Source organism: Rhinopithecus roxellana, chromosome 7 (assembly GCF_007565055.1).
Source record: "Rhinopithecus roxellana isolate Shanxi Qingling chromosome 7, ASM756505v1, whole genome shotgun sequence".
In the NCBI taxonomy this organism is placed as follows: domain Eukaryota; kingdom Metazoa; phylum Chordata; class Mammalia; order Primates; family Cercopithecidae; genus Rhinopithecus; species Rhinopithecus roxellana.
The window spans coordinates 59140810-59162390 of NC_044555.1; the positions used below are offsets into that span (position 1 = coordinate 59140810).

At 46.8% G+C, this 21581-nt stretch overlaps 2 protein-coding genes across 3 annotated transcripts; both read right to left on the reverse strand.

Annotated features, from left to right (window-relative positions):
* Positions 1-1240: 1240 nt before the first annotated feature.
* On the reverse strand, positions 1241-3071 carry LOC115898657 (factor VIII intron 22 protein). Its single transcript, XM_030933740.1, has one exon. The coding sequence runs from the start codon at positions 2932-2934 to the stop codon at positions 1816-1818; it is 1119 nt and encodes a 372-aa protein (XP_030789600.1). The 5' UTR covers positions 2935-3071; the 3' UTR covers positions 1241-1815.
* Positions 3072-3794: 723 nt separating this feature from the next.
* LOC104653730 (histone H2A-Bbd type 2/3) lies at positions 3795-5938 on the reverse strand. 2 transcript variants are annotated; one of them, XM_030933741.1, is made up of 2 exons: positions 4904-5938; positions 3804-4214 (listed from the first exon to the last, which is right to left on the reverse strand). In XM_030933741.1, the coding sequence occupies exons 1-2, from the start codon at positions 4991-4993 to the stop codon at positions 3969-3971; spliced, it is 336 nt and encodes a 111-aa protein (XP_030789601.1). In that variant the 5' UTR covers positions 4994-5938; the 3' UTR covers positions 3804-3968. The 2 variants fall into 2 exon arrangements, with proteins under 2 accessions (XP_010351113.1, XP_030789601.1); XM_010352811.2 differs by lacking the exon at positions 4904-5938 and having other exon boundaries at positions 3795-4885.
* Positions 5939-21581: the final 15643 nt, after the last annotated feature.

Genomic DNA, 21581 nt, shown 5'->3' on the forward strand with positions numbered 1-21581 from the left:
CAAAGAGCAAAGGACCATGAGCCCTTCAACCGCTTATACAGTAATTCGAGCTAGGCGTTCAGGGCTCCGTAGGACCCTTCCTGGCAGCCAAGTGAGAGAAAGAGGAATGACGGTGCTTCCCGTTACTTCCACACTGTTGAAATAGAAATAGAAGCAGAAAAGAACACCCTACAAGTCCCACCCATTTTGAGGCACTCAACTCACAGTGACAACCCTCCACACCTCTCCCCCGCAAAAAGACTATGCATAACAAAAACACCTACTCCAAACTGTGCCCTTCTATCTCAGCCCTGAAGATCAGTATTGTGTGCAACTTCGGCCCAAAGGATGCATTTCCCCAGGGTTGAAAGTCTGAGAAAGAGGCTATATTCTGAAGAGTTCTTGTTGTCCCCATCAAAAGGATTACAAAGACACAATAAATAAGAAAACAGCTTAGTTGGGTTGCATGCTCCATTTGAGCCAGAAAGCCTTGGAAACTTCAGTGTTTTCAAATGGAACGCCATCCTGCTTTTGGGGAACACGGAGGCCGCCTTGCAGTCACGTGATCGCACACCACCAAACGGCCATGCACTCTGATTTCACCCACTTAACTCAAAGTTGCAGCAAAATCCCTATTACAGGCCAGGCGTGGTGGCTCATGCCTGTAATCCCAGCACTTTGGGAGGCCGAGGAGGGTGGCTCATTTGAGGTCAGGAGTTGGAGACCAGCTTGGCCAACATGGTGAGATCCCGTCTCTATTAAAAATACAAAAATTAGCCTAGCATGGTGGTGCGCGCCTGTAATCCCAGGTACTCTGGAGGCTGAGGTAGGAGAATCGCTTGAACCCAGGAGGCGGAGGTTGCAGTGAGCCGAGATCACGCCACTGTGCTCCAGCCTGGGTGACAGAGTGAGACTCCATCTCGGGGATGGGGGGGCGGAATCCCTATTACAAATAAAAGCTGTTGTGATCCACACTGCATATACCTCTGGGAAAAGAACCGGAACCGTGAATTCCAATGCAAATTGATGCATCGGCATCGGACCCGCTGCACTGGACATGTTTGCATTGCAGTCACCCCAGTACGGAGCACATCACAGATGATCTCTGCAGGTTCATTGCCCACATAGGAGGCAGGCATAGTGCAAATTTCAAAGGAACGAACACATCCTGGAGCCCAAAGAGCTATCTGGTTCTGCTTCTGGCTTCCTGACAAGTAGGTAAGAGTCACATTTTATAGACGAGGGACACCAAAACCACACATGAGGAGTGCAAGAGTAGCTTTATCATGGATTTAGGGCTGTGGTTACAAGGAAGCTGTAAGGAATAAAATGACTCCCCTGCCACGAAGACGTACTGTGCGGACGAGTGGAAGGAGAAATTTGGCCATTACAAAGACACAGAAATACGTTCAGAAATGAGGGGCAGGATGAAATCACCTAGGGTAGGTATTTAGAGGGAGAGTGCCGTGCAAAATAAAATCCTCACTATGAAACAAAGGCGGAGGCAGGAGGCTGCGTTGGGTGGAAGCAGCAGAGGAAGGAGACGAAAGGGACTGTCGTTTTCATGTCGTGGCTTTTTAGAAGACGGCCGTGTCCTCTACTCTGATTCTATCAAAATGTGTTCTTGGGATGCAGGTAACGTTCAGCCAACGAAATAATTCCTATGGCGGCAATAGGAATAACAAAACGCAGAAGCGGGAACGATGTCTTTTTATTCCTCCCCAGACGCAAATGTGGATGCGTGAGGTTTGGTAACAGGCAAAGTCATCTGGTTCACGTGACTGATGGGACTCCCCTCCCGGTCTGGGCAAAAAGTCACTGGGTGAATGGGATGGATCAGACTCCCTGTCCTGAGGGGGAGATGGTTTCTTGCAGAACGAGGTGAAGGAGGTGGTTCTGCTCAGCAGTCAACAGTGGCCACATCTCCACCTGCAGCGACTTGATGGCTTCCGTGTCCTTTTCGTGGGTAGCCATGACCAAAGACTGGAGCAGCAGAAAGAGCTCCTCGGGAAGCTGGCCGCTGCTCTCCTGCCCGTGGCTGTCAAAAGCCTCCCAGGAGTACTTCTCCAGGGTCTGGGCGTGCTCCGGCAGCAGCTTGGCCGGCGGTGGTTGCAGGAGGAGCAGCAGCAGCACGCGGGACACCTCGCAGCGGACCAGCACGTCCGAGAAGGCGCCCAGGGCGGCGGGAGAGGGCGCCGCCGAGCCGGAGTTCGGAGGAAGCAGCGCGGCCGGTAGGGCGGGCGTCGCCCCGGTCCCGGGCCCGGGCTGGGGCCCCGGCGGCGGGGGCGGCGGCAGTGACTGCACCGGGTGGCTGCCGTGCTCCCGCGCCAGGCGCTGCATGCGCGTGAAGACCGCCAGGGCGCCGGTGTAGTCGCGCGCCAGCAGCTGGCAGGAGGCGGCCTCGCCGAGCGCCTGCAGCGCGGCCAGGGGCAGCTGGGGCAGCTGGAGCTGGGCGGCGCGCTGGAAGTGACCGGCGGCGGCGGCCGGCTGGCCCAGGTCGCGCAGGGCGGCGGCCAGCTCGAGGCAGAGGGCGGCGGCGGCGGCCGGCTGGCCCAGCTCGAGGTGCAGACGCACCGCGGCGCCCAGGGCGCTGGCGGCGGCCTGCAGCGGCTCCCCGTAGGCGGCGGGGCAGACCAGGCGCTGGCGCGCGTCGCGCTCCTGCCGCAGGAAGAGGCGGGCGGCCTCGGTGAGGGCCAGCGCCTCCCCGGGCCCGTGGAAGAGCGCCTGCTGGCAGCGCGCCACCGCCAGCTGGCACCAGGCCGCGTACGGCAGACACTCCTGGGCGCGCAGCTCCCGGCCCAGCTGTCCGAACTGCTCGCCGGCCTCCGCCACGTTCGGCTTCCGCAGGAACCGCTTCTTCAGCTTGTTCGATACCAGCCGGTAGCGGGCCAGGAAGTCCCCGGCCTCGGGTCCCGGGCCGGCGCCGCCGACCAGGCCGGCCGCCGCTGCCGCCATGCTCGCCGCCCCACGCACTTCCGGACGCGCTGCCGCAGCTGGCGGACGGGCGGGGCGGGGCGGGGCGACGTGCCCTGCGTCCCCCTTGGCGGGCTGCCGGCGTGCCCGCGCCCGCTCCCCAGCCCGAGCCTGCCCCTTGCCCTGGTGATGTGCAAAGAGCGGGATCGGAGGCGGGGCCTGGCCGGGCTGTGAGCGGCGCATGCAAATCCAGGGTCTCGGGGATGCGGAGCCAAGACCCTGGGAAGGTACTCGGGGCCTGGCCGGGCGCCAGCTGCTGCTAGCTCGGCTGCAATGCAGATGGTCTCGCTTGCTCAAGGCCTCCCACAGCCTCTCCATCTGAACATGACCCAAACTAAACTCGTGACCCTAATTCCGTATCTGTGCATTTCTCGACTGTTTTCCCCCCACCGCTCACTCCTCCATCTTCCTGTCCAGGGCCCCTTGCCAACCGCCGGGTCCACCTCTCCGTCCCCAGCCCGGTTGCCTTTAGGAGTCCATCCTGTCGCAACGCTGCAGTCATGGTCTTGAGGCCCACCCGCCCCAACGAACGCCATCATGCTGAGGACTTTCCCGGGCAGGCCCTGACTTGCTCAGAACCAGCGGGGGTGTCCCCTTCCCACCCAGGGCCAGTCCCCTGCACTGTCACGGGGAGGGACCGCTCCTCTGTGCCATCCCTGCCTCCCACCCAACCCCAGACCCCCACCACCTCTCCATCCCTCCAGCTGTGGAGGTCTCACAACCCCCCACCCCATCTCACCGCCCATGCCCCCAATACACCCCATGTCACCGCCCAGCCCCCCACCCCATGTCACCGCCCACCCCACCCCCACCCCAAGGCAAAGTGACTGAAGCAGGCAGGTGGGTTCCTTTAAACATTTTATTGGCAGAATTAATGAAGGCCCAAGACTTTGGGGCCCGGGTGGTGGGGGGTGTTTAAGGCCGGGGGTTCGGGCCGAGGGATTTGAGGCCGGGAGTTTGGGGCTCGGTGGGTGGACGAGTGGACCTGCCAGGTCCCAGGGGCTGGGCGTCAGAAGCTAGTCCCCGCCGGGGGCCACTTGAGAGATAGTGGTTGTGTCAAAGAGGGTGCTCAGCAGGCTGTCGTTGTGAACCGCCATGTCCAGTAGCAGTGGAGTGATGTTCCTCTCTCCGTGGTTCTGGGCCTCGTTCCCCGCCAGCTCCAGGACCTTGGCGGTCAGGTACTCGATAACCGCAGCGAGGTAGACCGGCGCCGTGGGACTCAGGCGCTGAGCGTAGTGGCCCTCCCGTAGACCGCGCTCCACCTGGCTCACCGAAAACGAAAGCTCCACTCGGACGGTGCGAGAGCAGGTCCGCCCCCGGCCGCCAGCCCCGGAGGACCGGCGATGGCTCCTCCTCCCCGACATGCTGGGTGTTGAGGGTGCTATCTCAGCTTGCCCTAGCTAGACAAGATGGCTCTCAAGATGACAGTTACCGCGTCCAGTACAGTGTATCCTAGCGACCAGGGCCCAGCCCCTCATTGGCTGGGGAGCCGAGACCAATGGGCACGCACGTCCGGTGACGGGCACGCACGCGGTGACGGGCACGCACGCGGTGACGGCCTCACAAGGGACACGTCCATCAGGTGACCTCGGCGCTTTCCCATTGGCCTCGAGGGAGCAGGCCTGGGCCTAGAAGTGGCTGGAGGGCCATGGTGGGGGGAGGGGGAATCCCGCTCATGACCCTCTCTCTGCCAGTGGGAACTCACCCTTTCTACCGGATGGGAACATTGTGGGAAAGACAGAGGGGTGGGCGAGGGGAGAGTGGGTGCCACGCCTTCACAATGTTGCACATCCGTCACAACCACCTAGTTCCAAAACATTTTCAACACTCCCAAAAGAAACTGAAACCCCTGCACCTATAAGCAGTCACTTGCCACACGTCTCCTTCCACACCACCACTACCAACCCCCACACCCCGCCACACACACCCCTCTCCCCCCGCCCATACGCACGTTCCCGATAGCCCCTGGCAACCACTTGTCAATCTGCTTTCTGTCCGTAGAGGTTAGCCTGTTTTGGAGATTTCCTATAGATGGAATCATACGACCAAATGTGAGGCCTTGTGTGTCTGGCTGCTTTCACTTAGCATAATGGTTTCATCAGGGTTCATCCATGTTATTCACTGCTAGGGTACGGAAATACCACTGATTGTTGCAGGTTGATCTTGGGTACTGCAACTTTGCTGAGCGTGCTCAGATAGGGTGGGCGTATTAGTCCGTTCCTACACTGCTATAAAGAACTGCCTGAGAATGGGTAATTCATAAAGAAAAGAGGTTTACTTGCCTCATGGTTCTGCAGGCTGTGCAGGCTTCTGCTTCTGGGCAGGCCTCAGGAAACGTGCAATCATGGCGGAAGGCGAAGGGGAAGCCAGCACCTTCTTCACATATTGGAGCAGGAGGAAGAGAGAGAGAACGTGCGCGAAGGGGGAAGGGCTGCACATTTTCAAACAATCAGATCTTGTGACAACTCTGTCACAAGAATGGCAAGGGGGAAGTCCGCCCCCATGATTCTGTCACCTCCCACCAGGCCCCTCCTTCAACAGGTGGGGATTACAATTCGACATGAGATTTGGGTGGGGACGCAGAGCCAAACCATCTCGGGTTTGTTTTGTTTGGTTTGGTTTTTGTTTTTGCCTTTTGATGGACTCTTTAGTGTCCTCTATATAAGAACATGCCATCTATGCATGTATGAATAGAGATGGTTTTACTTGTTCCTTTCCAATCTGGATGCCTTTTATTTCTTTTTCTCGACTAATTGCCCTGACTAGAACTTTGAGTACGATGTTGAATTAGAAGTGGCAAGAGAAGACATCCTTTTCTCATTCCTGATCTTAGGGGGAAGTCAACCAGTCTTTCACCATTAAGTATGATATTATCTCTGGGTTTTTCATGGATACCCTCTATCAGGTTGAAGAAGTTTCTTTCTATTCCTGGTTTGTTGAATGTACTTTCATGAAAGGGTATTGCGTGTTTTTGTCAGATGATCCTTTTTGTACATGATTAAGATGACCATGAGTCCCCCCCCCCCACGCCCCCCGCCGCTCCACCATGCATTCTGTTAATACGGCATATTATATAAATTGATTTTCACATGTTGAACCAACCATTGATACGGTGTATTATATAAACCGATTTTCACATGTTGAACCAACCTTACATTTGTGGGACAAATCCTGTTTGGTCATAGTGTATAAAGAGTGGTCAATAAACATTTCGTTGAAAGAACAGGGGTGGATCTGGCAAGCTTCTTGGAGGACAGTGTGTGTGTTAAAGAATCTGTAGCATGATGAGAAGCCAAGGCACTGGTGGGAAGAGGGGAGTTGCAACCAATTCATTAAGGCTGGAGAGTAGGATGCCAGTGGAGTAGCAGTGGTTGATGTGGCTGGGAAAGAGGTAGGCAGGAGCCGAGACATGGAGGCTCTATTATACCATGCTCAGGTTTTAGAATACCCTGTAGGCTACACTGAACCCACTGTGGTCTTTCAGCTTGGGAGTGACATGGTCTGATTTGCCTCTAGAAAGATCACTCTGGAAGCTGCGTGGAGAATTGAACAGAGAGGATTGCGTGTGGAGAATAGAACAGAGAGGACTGAGATTGGAATTAGAAAGCTGCTGTATTATACCAGTCAAGAAATGACAGATATCTCAACTAAGACAATGGCATTGGTAGATAAGATTAGGGGACAGAGTCCATGCAAAGTTTAGGTAGTAAAATGGCACACAGTAGGCACTCACTACATATTACTCATACTGGCGAACCTAGCTGGAGACATGATAATTCATTGGCTCATTCTTCAAAAAATATTGAAGGGTAGTGCCAGGCATACTGTGTTAAGCTTTGAGACAACACCAACGAGAAATATAGATCAGATCCCTGCATGCAGTCTGGTGGAACATACAGACAAGGAACCAGTGTATAATTACACTATACTGTGATAAGTGCTATGAGAGGGGAAGTTCAAGGTGCTGGTTATAGTTTAGTTTGTTTGACCCCTCCAAATCTCATGTGGAAATTTGAAACCAGTGTTGGAAGGTGGGGTCTAATGGAAGGTGTTTGGGTCATGGGGTGGATCCTTCATGAATGGCTTGGTGCCAGCCTCACAGTAATGAGTGAGTTCTCACTTGATTCATTCCCACAAGAGCTGGTTGTTAAAAAGAGTGTAGCACCTCCCCCTCCACCCGCAACCTTGATTCCTCTCTCACCATGTGATCTCTGCACTTGTCAGCTCCCCTTCACCTTCTGCCACGAGTGGAAGCAGCCTGAGACCCTCACCAGAAACCAAGCAGATGCCAGCACCATGTTTCCTGTACAGCCTGCAGAATCATGAGCCAGATAAACCTCTTTTCTTTATAAATTACCCAGTCCCTCAGGTATTCCTTTATAGCAACACTGATGGACTAAGAAATTGCTGTAGGAACACATAAGAGGAGTACTTTACACAGACTTTTGGGATTGGGGAAATGTTCCTGGAGAAATGGTGTCCAATATGAAGCTTGAAGAATGAGTACAAGTTAGCCAATTGGAAAAATGGGGCATTGGTTGGCAGGGAAGGGGCGTGAAGATGGGGAAGTGAAAAAGCTCTAGCATGACTCCACAGGGGTAGAGTGAGCTGACCACAGACTTTGGAGTCATTCCTGGACAAATGGGATGAAGGAAGAGGTCTGCATATGGGTAGGAAGATGAGTTCAGTCTCGAGCATGTGAAATTTCAAATGCTTGTGGGATATCCATATGGAGATGAAGGATATTTGGCTTAGGAGTTCAGGAGCGAAGTCAATACTGAAAATATAGATTTGCGACTCATCAGGGTAGTTCTTGAACCCATGAATGTAGTTGAGACCATTCAGAGAGAGCACATAGAATATATAAGGGGACCAAGGACAACTTCTTTTAAGGGGCAAGCAGAAGAGGAACATCATTGGAAGAAGACTAGAGGAGTGTCTCCACAGATAAAGTTGGTGTGGGGTGGGTGGGTGGGGGGGCATGCTGAAAGATAATCAAGCCCGAAAGAGATGAGAGCAAAGGTTCAGAAGGAAGCCAGAGGAACTGAACAAGAAGTGACAAACTCAGAAACATTTGCTGAGTTCCAAAATGATAAGCATTAAAACCTGTTCACTGAATTAAGCAATGCAAGTGTTGCTGGGGGCCTTGGCAAGAGCAATTTCAGTGGAGGGGTTGGAGGCAGAAACTAGACCAGACTTGTACTAGGAGCTCATGAGAAATTCCAAGACATATCTTCCCAATACTGGGCAGCATGATAAATGTCCACATTAGAGAGAACTGGTGAGCAGGTCATGCTCAGCCAAGGCATTTTACATGCCTAATGGAATCTCACGTAGAAACCTTCTCCAAGCGTAGAGGTAAGCGTAGGTCTGATGGCAACAATCTAACTTACTTTTCCTTCATCTGCGAATGTCTTGATTTCCCCTGCATTCCTGAAGGTAATTTCGCTTTGTAGACAGGGTTGCGGTTCTTTTGTTTCGCCACTGAGAAGTGTTATGCCGCTTCCTCTGGCCTCCATGGTTTCTCATGAGAAATATATTGCCATTCTATTTGCTTTTGCCATATAGGTAAGGTTTCCTTTCTCTCTCTCTCTCTGCTTTTGAGACATTTTTCCTAGGTCTTTAGTTTTCACAAGTTTGACTGGGATGCTTCTTAGTGTAAGTTCCTTTAAGATTATTCTTAAAGAAGCTGATGTTCACTCAGCTTCTTAAATGTATAGGCGTGTGTGTCTTTTGCCATATTTAGAATCTTCCAGCCATTATTTATTTGAATACTTTTTCAGTCCCACCCCCTTCCTCCTTTCCTTCTGGCACTACGATGACACAAAAGTTAGCTCTTTTGTCATATTCCCACAGATCCCCAAGTTTCCACTCATTTTTCCCCCCGTCACTTAGGCTTAGGTCACATGTTCTGACTGGGGGTTTTAATGTTAGTTCCACTTCAAAGCCTTTCCAATGGTATTTGGTTCTGTTAAGCATGATCAGCAGTCTTGGAACTGGCGAGGTCTATATCCCTTACTCAGTGCAGTTCTCAAAGTCCTTTGTATGTTGTATAGGATCACATCTGTACATACACAGCTTGGGGGTAAGCCCACAAGTTCATACACAGCTTCATGGGTTTACTTTCCCAAGCACTTCCTCCCTCCCTGCAATCTCCCCAGCACTTTCTGGTTCCCTCAGCTTCCCCTTTTTAACCTTCTAGCCAGAAAGCTGTTGCTATCGCTTTAGGTACTCTTCTCTGCCACACACTTCCTGTGCCTTTGCCTTCCTCTGGTGTCATTCGGCAGGAAGACCAAAGAGAGAAAAAAGAAGGCATGGGCACCCTCTTGGGACCTACAATCAGGGAGGAAGGTTACTTTCCTTCAGAGTTTTAATCACCTGAAGGCCCTGGCGGCTGCCACTGTCACTGTCTCTACCTCTGTCACCACCACTGCTGCCACAGGATTGCCTGTGGGCTAGAACATGAAAGTACGAAGAAAAGAAGAAAGAAAAACTGGGGATCCCCTTAACTATCGCTGAGGGTTAGTATTCCCTTTTCCCTCTTCTCAAGTCAGAACCAGAGCTCTCTCTGTTCACACCACTGTCTACTTCTAACTTGCAGGCTACATTGAGCCAAGGATACTAAAGGGGGAAAATGTCAAATTCACTGCTGTTTCAGTGGTGCTTCAAATTGTAGTCTTTCCCTAGTCTGCCTCCTTCCATTTACTTTTCAGAGTCTTCAAATAGCTGGCCCATGCACTGTGTCCACATTTTATAGCTGCATTCAGTAGAGTATGCATGCTTCATCTCGCCCAGGAGCAGAAACATTCTGGAGATGTTACATTTTACTTTTATATTTAAGTGGAACAAATTTGTTCCCTTGTAAGTAATTGATTGTGTGTGTGTGTGTGTGTGTGTGTGCGCGCGTGCGTGCTTAGGTGCAGAAACAAATTCTTTGTTTTTGAAGTACCATAACACAACTAGAATATATCTCAATATTGATTGTCCTGCATCAATTTTTCCTGGTAGAGACTTTGTCCTTTTGAGGAGCAGGTTCAATTCTTCCTTTATTTCTGGAAACTTTTCACATACAGCATCTGTGGATATTTTTCTATTCCATTTATTAGGCTCTTTACTTAAGGCATGTAAATTATCGTAATGTTGGATAAGCATTAGCGTGACCACCTAAAGTTCTTCCTCCATACGCTTGTTTTGATTTGTATGCATGTCTCTTCTGCATCTTGCTCTTCCTAATTTACTTCTTTGATCCACCATGTGGTACTTTGGGTTCTCGGTTTCTTTTCTGAGCTCAGTAATCTCCTTTTAAATCAAATTTGGTTACCAATCATCTGGTCTTTGAAACTTTGTTAAGTTGAAATCGTATTTTACATGGCTTAGAGAAGTCTAGGATTATTAGTTGCATCTGTTCCTTGTTTTATGCATTCTTCCAGTCTGTGATGGTTATCTGTCTTTTGTATACTATGATGATTTCTTTCCTACTCTTCTTTGTTTTCTTTCTTTCTTTCTTTCTTTCTTTCTTTCTTTCTTTCTTTCTTTCTTTCTTTCTTTCTTTCTTTCTTTCTTTCTTTCTTTCTTTTTCCTTCCTTCTTTGTTTCTTTCTTTCTTTCTTTGTTTCTTTCTTTCTTTCTTCTTTCTTTCTTTCTTTCTTTCTCTCTTTCTCTCTCTCTCTCTCTCATTCTCTCTTTCCTTCTTTATTTCTTTTCTTCTTTTTCTTCCTTCCCTCCTCCCCTCTTCTCTTTTTCCCTCCTTTCTTCCTTCTTTTTTCCTTCCTTCCTTCCTCCCTCTCTCTCTCCTTTTCCCTCTCCCTCTCTATCCCTGTAGATTGTTAGCATCATTGCTAAACCATTTATTTTTATTTCAATTATGGAAAACATTGTCAGACTTTCTATTTGCTCTAACATTCTGAGGCTGATAATTTGAGGGCAGGCGGGATGTTGATTTCAATCTACCCTTTTTTCTAAGATCTTGCTAAATATCGTCTATCATGCTCCACTCCATCCATGCAAGGGTGTGTCTTACTCTGAGGGTTTTGTTTTGTTTGCCCAACTCAGCACAGTGTCTCGGAAAATGGAAAGAATTGGGAGCCTTCCTACCACTGGTGAAATCTAGGAGTGGCAATTGAGGGCTTCTATTCCCAAAGGTATTTACTTAATTTTTTTCTGCTTATTCTCTCAGTCCATTTCTCCTCAAGTCAGAGAGTCTTACATCCCATTCTCAGGATCTAACTGGCTCACATTGTTTTTCCTCAGTATTGCTTCCAGGCGGTGGGGACAGAATCAGAAGTGTGCTAAACCAGCCATCCTCCCCACTAGTGTGTGTGTGTGTGTGTGTATACACACACACACATTCCTGGGAAGCCACTTTCCTCCCTCTCTCCTTCCTTCTCCTGCTTCTCCTCCTTATTCTTCTCTTCCTCTCATTCTGCTTTTTACCATTATTTATTTATTTATTTATTTTTTATTTAGTACGAGAGGGGAAGAGAGATTCTTTTATCTTTCTTCACTCTACCATCTTTTACAAATAAATTGTAACAGTACTGACTCCAAGTTAGATAAAACCTTGCGTGCCTGAATATGATTATTGCTTTGCTTGAGTTTGTAGATTATTCACTAAAAATAGCCTCAGGAAAACAGGACCTTCAACAGAGACAAAAGAAAACACGCCAACCAGCAACTCTGGGAAGGGGCTGACCAGCCTGGTAAGAATAGGCTGACGGTGCCTGTAGAAGGTCAGAAAACATTGACCAAGAAAGCAGTGATTAACTGCCCACCTGAGACTGAATACGTTTTAGAAGAATGTTTTGATCATTATTTCCCCTACTTTCCCTGAAAAACCCCTAATCCAGAGGCACAACTCAGAGAGGTGATCACTGAACTCTAGTTCACTGACTCCTCCAGGTTGCTGACTTCTCAAATAAAGCTAACTTTCCTTTCATCAAAGCTCCTCTCTTTGAGTTTTTGGCCTTCAGGTGATGAATGGCCTGGACCGGAGTTCAGTTACAAAATCTCTGGTTTTGGAGGGTTATTTTTTTTATTCCTGGGATATATTCTGGCTGACTTGGAGTTAGTTTTAGATAAATGTAACCTTTCTAGTGGATCTGAATCCACACTAAGGGATATGAAATTTTCAAGGTCTTTTTATTTTTAATCGCAAACACTTCATTTTATCAAATCTTAATCGTCTCCAATTTCACCACAAACAATACAAGGACCTTGTCTTACAAGTCAATGCTGTCCAGTATTTAGTTATAATTTGGTCAGTTATATGGTTTTCATGCAGTGTTTTTTTTTTTTTTTTTTTTTTTTTTTTTTTTTTGACTCATAGCCATGGTTACTAGTTTCTTTGTTTACCGTTCCTCTGTTGCATCTTGCTTTGTTCTTTTCGTTCAATTTCCTTTTAATGGAAGAACATCTTTAAGTCATTCTTTCAGTGAGGGTTTGTGAGTGGTCAGCCCTCTCAACCTTTGTTGAAGAATACCTTTACTGGCTGGGTGCGGTGGCTGACACCTATAATCCCAGCATTTTGGGAGACCGAGGCAGGAAGATCACTTGAGCTCAGGAGTTCGAGATCACCCTGGGCAACATACTGAGACTTTTTCTCTACAAAATAATAAATAAATAAATAAATAAAAATAAATAAATAAATAAATAGCCGGGAGTGGTGGTGCTCACCTGTAGTCCCAGCTACTCGGGGGAAAAAAAAAAATTAGCCAGGCATGGAAGTGCACACCTGTGGTCCCAGCTACTAGGGAGGCTGAGGCGGGAGGATCCCTTGAGCCCAGGAGATCATACCACTGTACCCCAACCTGGTCTGTGAGACCTTGTCTCAATAAATAAATAAATAAATAAATAAATAAATAAATAAATAAATATTTAAAAATATATCAAAAAGAATATCTTTACTTCACTCATTCTTGAACTGTAGTTTAGTTGGGTATGACATTTCCCCCCATTCCCGAATGCATTAGTGATGTGATTCCATTTTTATTGCAGTTGGTGAAAAGTCTGCTGTCAGTTTACTATCCCTTTGATAGCACTGTCACTTTTCTTTCTAGTTGATTTTAAGATCTTTCCCCTTCTCTTTGTTGACCTGCACCGGTTTCCCTGTGATTCAGTTTTATTGTTTCTTGCTGTAGCTCATGCTTTTAGAATATGAGGAACTATGTCTGTTTTCAAATCTGAAAATTTCCAGCCAGTATCCTTTTGATTATTGGTTTACCCCTATTCTCTTTATTCTCTGATTCTGTCATTCCTATTAGAGGTTTTTGGACCTTTGCATCATTCCTCTGTATCTCTTAACCGTTTATACATTTGCTATCTTTTCTTGCTGCCTTCTGAATAATTTCCTTACTTCTATCTTCCAGTTCACTAAAGCAGATGAATCTGCTTTTAAACCCATCCTCTGAGCTTTTGCTGTCACTGGAAATAATGTATTTCATTTTTCGAAGTTCTACTTGGTTCTTTAAAGAAAGAAACCGGCCTCTTCTTTTTCCATAGAGTCTTGATCTTTCTCATATGTTTGGATTACTTATTATTTCTAAGTATCTTACACAAACTTATTTTATACTCTCGGTTGGCTCTATTCTCTGAAGGTTTTGGTAGTCTAATCCTGCTCATCATTGTGTTTGCTGATACTCAATCACAGGCGACTTTTTTTTTCCTCAGGTGTTTTATAATTTTGTTTGTGAGTTCAGGGATTTGTTCAGATGACTTCATCTCTGTGACTTCAGTGAGGTTTGACTGGGTGTGTATCTCTGGCTGTTATCTTTTTGATGTTAATTTGTAAGCTTGGGGTTTTCAAGACCTAAATAAGAGGTATTAATTCCAACCCTAGACCTACATGACAATAGCCTTAGAGTTACAAATGACCAGGGGAAGCATTTTATTTTCTCCCACCAGAACCCATGAAGAAACAAACTCTCTTGTCATCTCACCATGGTGGTGGGAAGACTTTTTTTACCTCGTCCATCCTTTCATTGACTGTGTAGCCCTTGTGAGGTACCAAGGCTTTTCTCCTCTCCCTGGTGGTTATTGAATCCATTCCCCTACCAGCCTAACATAAATTCAAATGCTCGTTGAGCTGCTCTTTAGGTTCCTCTTTGTTTTTTGATACCTGAGGGTCAATTTCCACCGTAAGTTCATCATATGTGCATTCAAAGGAATATTTATTAAATTTTATCCTGCCTTTTAAAAGGTGCTTTGTAACAGGAGGGTTTTCAGGTTATCTAGTGTGCCCTGTTTTCAGAAATGGAAATTAATTTTCCCTTTAAAACTCCCAGAGCACTAAGAAGCTCCCACAAATTTTCTGGAAGAGGAATGTGATGGTGGGGAAGACTTTTCATGAATATGTAGCCTCAAAGAAAGATTGGTGCTTTGGGGTGCCAGACACTCAATGACAGCTTAAGATAAGTGAGGAAGGGCCTAGGAGTTGAAAGAGCCCTAATCGCTCAAAGCCACATGTCACAAGAAATTTTGGGAAGAAGAGCCACTTTATGAGCTGGTTACCTTCATGGATTTTTCTTCCCTAGGCTCAGAAGTGGAAAAATATGAAGATCCATTGCTGATGGGAATCCTGCCCTAAGCAAATGGTGGTGAGACATGGCTGCTTTTAGTGCATTTATTATATGTGACCATTTAAAAGCAGGTACTGAAGGCTGCGGAAGAGTCACGAGGTGGTACTCAAAATATGGTTATATAGGTAACTGGGTGTGACTCTTCCCTGAGGCACAAAGAACTGATTTTTGTGTACTCTTTGAAAGGAAATGTATAAAGTTGGTATTATGCTTTACTCAGAACACTTTTAAGAGGGTTGGGAGTGATGCAGTCACTTTAAAATGATATACAAGATTGAACACTCTGCTAAACTTAAGAGTATCCAATTGCCTCTTGGACTTCCCTGCCTGGATGTTCTGTTCCACGTGTGCCTCAAACTCAAATATATCCAAGACTGAAAACATCTTCTCTCCAAGCTCTCTCCTCTTCTAATATATGCCCTGTGTGAATAAGGTGTGCCCAGTTGACCAAACCAGTAACCTGGGAGTCATCTTGTCACCTTCCTCTCCCTCAACCCCTCTCTCGCAATTAATTGGACACCAAGTTCAGTGGACTCTACCTTCAAAATGCCTCTCAAATCAATCCATGTCTCTCCTTGGCATTGCTGTTGGGCAGCAGGGCCCACGTTCCCACTCCTCTTGGAAATGACAGAGGTCTCGCCTCTTCTGCACCTTCCCCCGAGCTTGAGGAACTATCCTGTCCAGAGGAAATCCTTTCCCTTCCATATTTCTATAGAATGCTGTCTAACACTTTGAATTCCCTTCAGGCTCTGGGTTTCAGAAATCAACACAGAAAGAATGCCAGGCTATTTGTTTCCCTCCAGGATGAAGTTAGAGTCTTGAGGGCAGCGAGGAAGGCAGGCATATGCATTGTTGCAAACCTTCTCAAGTGATTCTGATGTGCAGCTCCGGTCAAGAGCCACTGCACAACGTGGTGAGCTATTTGAACACAGGGACCATGCCTTTCAACTTGTATTCATCAAAACACAACACAGCCGATACCTGATATAGAATCAGTGCTCAGTAAATGTTCCAGTGAATGAGTGCATACAAGAACTAAAGAATGATATGGTGCAAAGAAATGGATGAAAGGGATCTTACGAGCTACTTAGTGCAACCCCTTCATTTTTTTCAGTTGCCGTAGTGTTGGGATTGCTTGAGGCTCCTGGATGTTCACAGGATGTCATTTTTGGCAACCACAGACCACTAGTTACCCAGCTTTTTTAGGTGTTGTGTAGCAAGGAGGGATTTCGGGTTATGTAATCTGCAATATTTCCAGGAATGGAAATTATTTCTTTTTCCTTTTATGACTCACACAACATCAGGAAATTTCCACAAAATTCCCAGAAGAAGAACATGATGGAGGAAACCACTTTCCCTATATATACATATTTTAATGGAACTGCCAGTGAAGCAGTAGATGTGGCCAGAAGATGCCACTTTCCTGGTGTCTCCTGAGAACTCTTTTCTCCCATTGGTTATTTTCACCTGCCTTCTTCTGCAGGTTCCTTTTTGTTTGGGCTCATTTTCCATTTTCTATCTAGGTTTGTTGAAAATGCAGGAGCGAGTGCTTCCCAACCTTCCCTACTCCAAACGCCTATGCACACGCACCCACTTGCATGCGTGCACATACACGTACACACATATACACCCACACGTACATGCGTGTGTGCACACACACTCCTGGACTCTTGAGAAACTTTCAAAAGGAACTTATAGATAGGGTGAGGACTTTTATTATTATTTATTAATTATTATTATTATTACTTATATCTGAAATATAACATTTTGGACACATGGAGGTGCTCTAACCCCCAGATTCCTGTTTGTCTCTGGAAAGGAGCAGGCAGTCTAGGATGGGCAGGGACACGCAAGACAACTTATCTTTTGCCATATGCATTAGGCCTAAAGTATTTACAAAGCAAGAGAGGCAGCTGTGGCAAGGCAGAAAAATCCTGGGATTCAGAATTAAAGCAGCCGGGTTAGAGTCCTGGCTCTGTCACTTGCTCTCTAACTCTCAGTTTCCTCATCTGTAAAATCGGGGCAATGGTACTACTTCATATTAATACAACTGCAGCTGCAAAAGACTGGTTTAGGCACCCTTGTTCTGAGCTCCCACAGACTCCTTGTGCTTACCTGGTGTTAACATTGGCTGTTAATACATCTGTCTCCCATGGTACAAGGAGATCTTGAGGGCAGAAATTCTATTTGTCTGGCCTCCACTGTGCCTGCCCTCAGTACACAGCAGAGTGGTCAATGAATGTTGGTTGAGTGAAGGAAGAACAACTGGACATTTGCGTGTTTTTGTGTGTATAATTCCCATTTTACTATCATCGGTAGGCTACCAGGATAGTACAAATCTATTTTTATTGTATGTAAATTTGACATATAGACATTCCAAATTAACAGGAGTTGATTCGCTCCCCATGTTACCTAACAACTACTTTTGGAAAGTTGTTAGATCCCTTTAGGAGGATATTTCAGTACATTTGCTCCCCTGGTTAGGGTTAGGGTTAGGGTTGTGTTCCCAGCACAAGTGTCTCCTCAGTAATAAGCCTTTACATGTGTGCACCGGTACTTTAAAGAGGTTTTTTTTTTTTTTTTTTTTTTTTAAGGTGTTTTCGTGTACACTGACTCATATGCTCCTCACAAGTACCCCATGAGATAGGCAGGAAAGGTGTTCCTGCTACCACTTGATGGATGAAGAAACCAATGTTCAGAGACGTTAATTGAGTCACTACATACCATATCAAGAGCAAGTTTGTTTCAGAGCTGGGCCTAAAACAGAATCGGGTTTCTCATTTCACAGTCTGGTGTTCTTTACACAATCCATTTGTTCAGCCTGGTTGCATTTTGTGATGTAGCTTCAGTGATATTTTTTGCATCTCATCCTATTCCTGCTTCGCAACTGCACCTCCTACTACTTGCCTCAGCATACTCTCAACCGGGGCTTCTCAGGTGCTCAACCAGGGCCTCTCCCTCTACCCTGAACATGTCCTCTTGCAATTTCCTGCCACTGGATCTTCGCATCTGTTTTCACCTCTTGGTGGGCACCCCCTCCCCACCCCCATGTCACTGCAGGTTGAAAGAAATCCTAGGCATCCTCTTGGTTTCAACTCAAAGACCACCTAACTTCATGAAACCTCTGCAGATGGGCCCTGCTGGATGAGATCTCTCTGCCCTTGCAGAGCAGTCCATGTCTTGTTCTATATCCATTTCCATATCTGCTTCATTCCCTTCTCTACAGTGTCCCTTGCTCTGTGTTCTCACAGCCCTCTGTGCTGAGTTTTCACGGCACACATTGCCCTATGTTGTGAGCCTGCTTTCGCCCTGTGACTGCGAGCTCCTTGAGGACTGGAACCTTGTCTGATTCATCTCGGTATCTCCAGCACCCAGCACAGGGCCTGGAACACAGTAGTTGCTCCGAAAAAATGTTGGATGAATGAGTGGATGGATGAATGAACAGTACCCCACACAACGCCTTGGATAGAGTAGCTGCAAAATAATAATGGATTGAACTGAGTCTATAACCAGATCTCATTTCTTTTCATCCTATCTCAGTGCGAGATGAAGGTTCTTTCTTCTGACTCAGGCTGTCACTTCCACTCCCGCTCTGGGTTCCATCCTATCCTGCCTCCCCAGGTGCCTCACTCCATCAATTACCTCTTCTCTCAAGAATCTGTAATCTCTCCGTCTTCTCTGCCTGGCTCCTTTCCTTGCAGTAACTAAAATGCTCAGGTCTCTCCTCCTACTCCAAAAATAAGTACGCTCAACTGAATGGGTGTCTTCTTCCTCACAGTATCAAACTATGTACCTCACTGGGGAGTAACCCAGCTGAGTGAGCCCTTTACTGGGGAGCCTTCAGTGTCAGTCTCCTTAGATCTTTTTCTCTCAGGTTGGTCAGATGGCTCACAGAAGACTCTTCCAGCTGCGAGAATTTTAGAGGCAGGGGCAGGGAAGAAGACTGGGGGTTCACAGCTTTCAGGACACATGCTTCCACTCAACACCCCTGTTTTCAGTACAGAACCCCAGCCCTCAACTAAGTCTGGGAACTCCCCATCCAGAGATCCTCTGCTTTACCCTCTCTAGGGAATAACACACCAGACTTCTGTCAGAGCACGGGAGGGCCAGCCCCTCACTGGCATTGACAGCAGGAGGGGATTTGGCAATGAATCTACTTCTTAAAAGAGTTTTCAAACAGCCTTCATTATTTTGATTCCCACCCCCCTTCACTTCCAGAGGGAACTCCACTTCCAGAGTTACCTTGTTACAGCCTTTGAGGATTTCTGGAGGTGGGGAGTAAATCAAGTTGGCTTTTTGCTTTTCCCACTAAGGTCTCAGAATTCCTAGTTTGTGGCCTTCTTGGATCTGCTAAGTCAGTTGCCACTCATCCATCTGTTCTTCAGCATCCAAAATTTAGTTGCTGCCTCCTTTCCTGTTCTTCAACCCTTTTTATTTCATCTTCAATCCCATCCTTCTAATCCTTTCAAGAATCATATTTGCAGCAGTTCCAGTGGGGGTATTGGGAGATGGTGAAGTTAGATGTGGAAGTATGTGCTCCACCTTAACTATGCATCATCCCCTGCATGGGTGTCTGCCTGCCTGTCTCATTGATTCTACATGCCTTTGTTACCACACCACTCTCCCTAAAACTCTCCAGACTCAGCTTTTCTCATCTGGCTCTCTGACCTGCTCTCTGAGCATTCTGTTCTTTCACCTCTCAGCCTTCGGACTGCCAAAACCCCAAACTAACTTCCTATCCAGGAACCCTCAGGCCTAGAAGTTCAGATGTCTTGCCAATATATCTGTGCTTCACAACTTACCTACTCTCTCTGACCCCTAATATTTTCACATATTTTTCCAATTCTGACTGTCATAAATTTGCTGCTTCCCTCTAAGTAGAATGTTGATTCCTGTCAAACACACAGGAATCACACAGCCCTGATTCCTCCTCTTCTCTCAAATACTGATATTGTCAACAATGATAAACAACTACTATGTAGATTTTTATGTGCTGCTCACACTTTATACACATGTATAGATTCATTCTTCATCATAGATTTTTCAGGTAGCTGACATTTATTAGCCCCACTTTGCATAGGTAGAAACACAGGCTCAAGGAAGGAAAGCAGCTTCCCAAAGTCAGAGACAGAATTCAAGCCCAGATCATTCCAAGTTTGTGCCCTTCCTATGACATGACACTGCCTCAGTCAAGGCATCAGAGAGGAAGCTAGAAAGCAGATGGTGAGAGGATACTGAGTACCTGAATTGGAGGGAGTGGCCACCATCAGTGGGTAGACGATGGAGAAAGATGAGGCTAACAGAGAAAAACCTTCACTGAGTTCACAGGTTTACACAGCATTAGCCCTTGTGATCTTCAGTTGTGCAGGGCACGAATCACCGTGCCTGTCTGCCCACACAGAAAGTAAGCTAAAACACCACCACTAATCTATATGATATACACCAACATGGCTTAAGATGATTTATTGCAACTGTAAAAAATGCCCCCCCACCCCGTTTTTTTCCAGAAAGGAAGTGTGGATTGCATTAATCTAGCTAAAGACTTTTATACTGCTTTACAGTCTGACACAGAAACAGACAGTCATAAAGATAAGCCCGAATCATCAAGAAAGTGCACAGTCGTATTTTGCCAACCCAATTGAGGGAATCAGGGAAGAGTAAAATCCACATGGAAAAGGTTTCCCCTGACTTCCCATTCATGATGGTACAGTGAGTGCATGTTGTGGAACGCTCACTGCTCCAAACACATGGCAATGATGGACAAAATATAAAAAGGTAAACTCAAAAAGGCATAGCCAAGACAAAACAAACAAAACAAAACAAAAACAAAAGATAATTGTCTCCATGTTGAAGTACTACACTTGTTGCTCTGGAAGCAAACCATGGTAGCCAGAAGCTAAGCTCCTGCAATGTATAGCATTTCCAAAGTACCCTGGACAAGATGGAAGACAAAAGCCAGGCTCACGGATTAAAGCCAAGGACTAGAATGGAGCTACCCACAAACCCACCAACCCCTGACTGTAAGTCTGACAAAAAGAACCACCGCCAAACTCTGCCAGGGTCTTTGGTTCTGATGAGCTGCAGGCTTAGGGAGGTGAGGATGCAGACATGTTCTGGCCTCATAACTAAGAGTTGAGCTAATCCACAGCTGGGCTAAGTGAGTGGATTTCCAATATTCCCAAGAGCACCCTGGGGCCAGTGATATGGGTATGTTCTATCAAAGGGTTTTGAGCCTAACAACTGACTGGTATTTTGCAAGAGAAAAAAAAAGTACTGAATAGGTTAATTTCCTTCCATTCTTGGAAGAGGCAAAATTAGAAATGATGATTTTTTTTTTTTTTTTTTTTTTTTCCCCCGAGACATGGTCTTGCTCTGTTACCCAGACTGGAGTGCAGTGGCGTGATCATAGCTCACAGTAGCCTCGAATTTCTGGGCTCAAGAGAGCCTCCCACCTCAGCTTCCCGAGTAGCTGGGACGGCAGGCACTCGTGACTCCACCTAACTAAGTTTTCTTTTAATTCTACTTTTTGTAGAAACGGGGTCTCACTTTGCTGCCCAGGCTGGTTTCAAACTCCTGACCTCAAGCGATCCTCCTGCCTTGGCCTCCAAAAGTGCTGGGATTACAGGCGTGAGCCACGGCACCTGGCCAGATTTTGTTTTTAAGTTTGAAATGCTTCATTTAGAGTTTATTAACCACTAAATCTCTCTCTCTCTCTCTCTCTTTTTTTTTTTTTTTTAACTTTTAAGTTCAGGGGTACAAGTGCAGGTTTGTTACATAGGTAAACTTGTGTCATAGGGGATTTGTTGCATAGATGATTTCATCACCCAGGCATTAAGCTTAGTACCCATTAGTTGTTTTTCTTGATCCTCTCCCTCCTCCCACCCTCTGTCCTCCGAAAGGCCCCAGTGTGTGTTGTTCCCCTCTATGTGTCCATATGTTCTCATCATTTAGCTCTCACTTGTAAGTGAGAACATGCAGTATTTGGTTTTCTGTTCCTGTGTTAGTCTGCTAAGGATAATGGCCTCCAGCTCCATCCATGTCCCTGCAAAGGACATTA

Coding starts and splice junctions, on each gene's coding strand:
- LOC115898657 (XM_030933740.1), bottom strand. CDS start 2,934: ATGGCGGCAGCGGCGGCCGGCCTGGTCGGCGGCGCCGGCCCGGGACCC.
- LOC104653730 (XM_010352811.2), bottom strand. CDS start 4,316: ATGTCGGGGAGGAGGAGCCATCGCCGGTCCTCCGGGGCTGGCGGCCGG.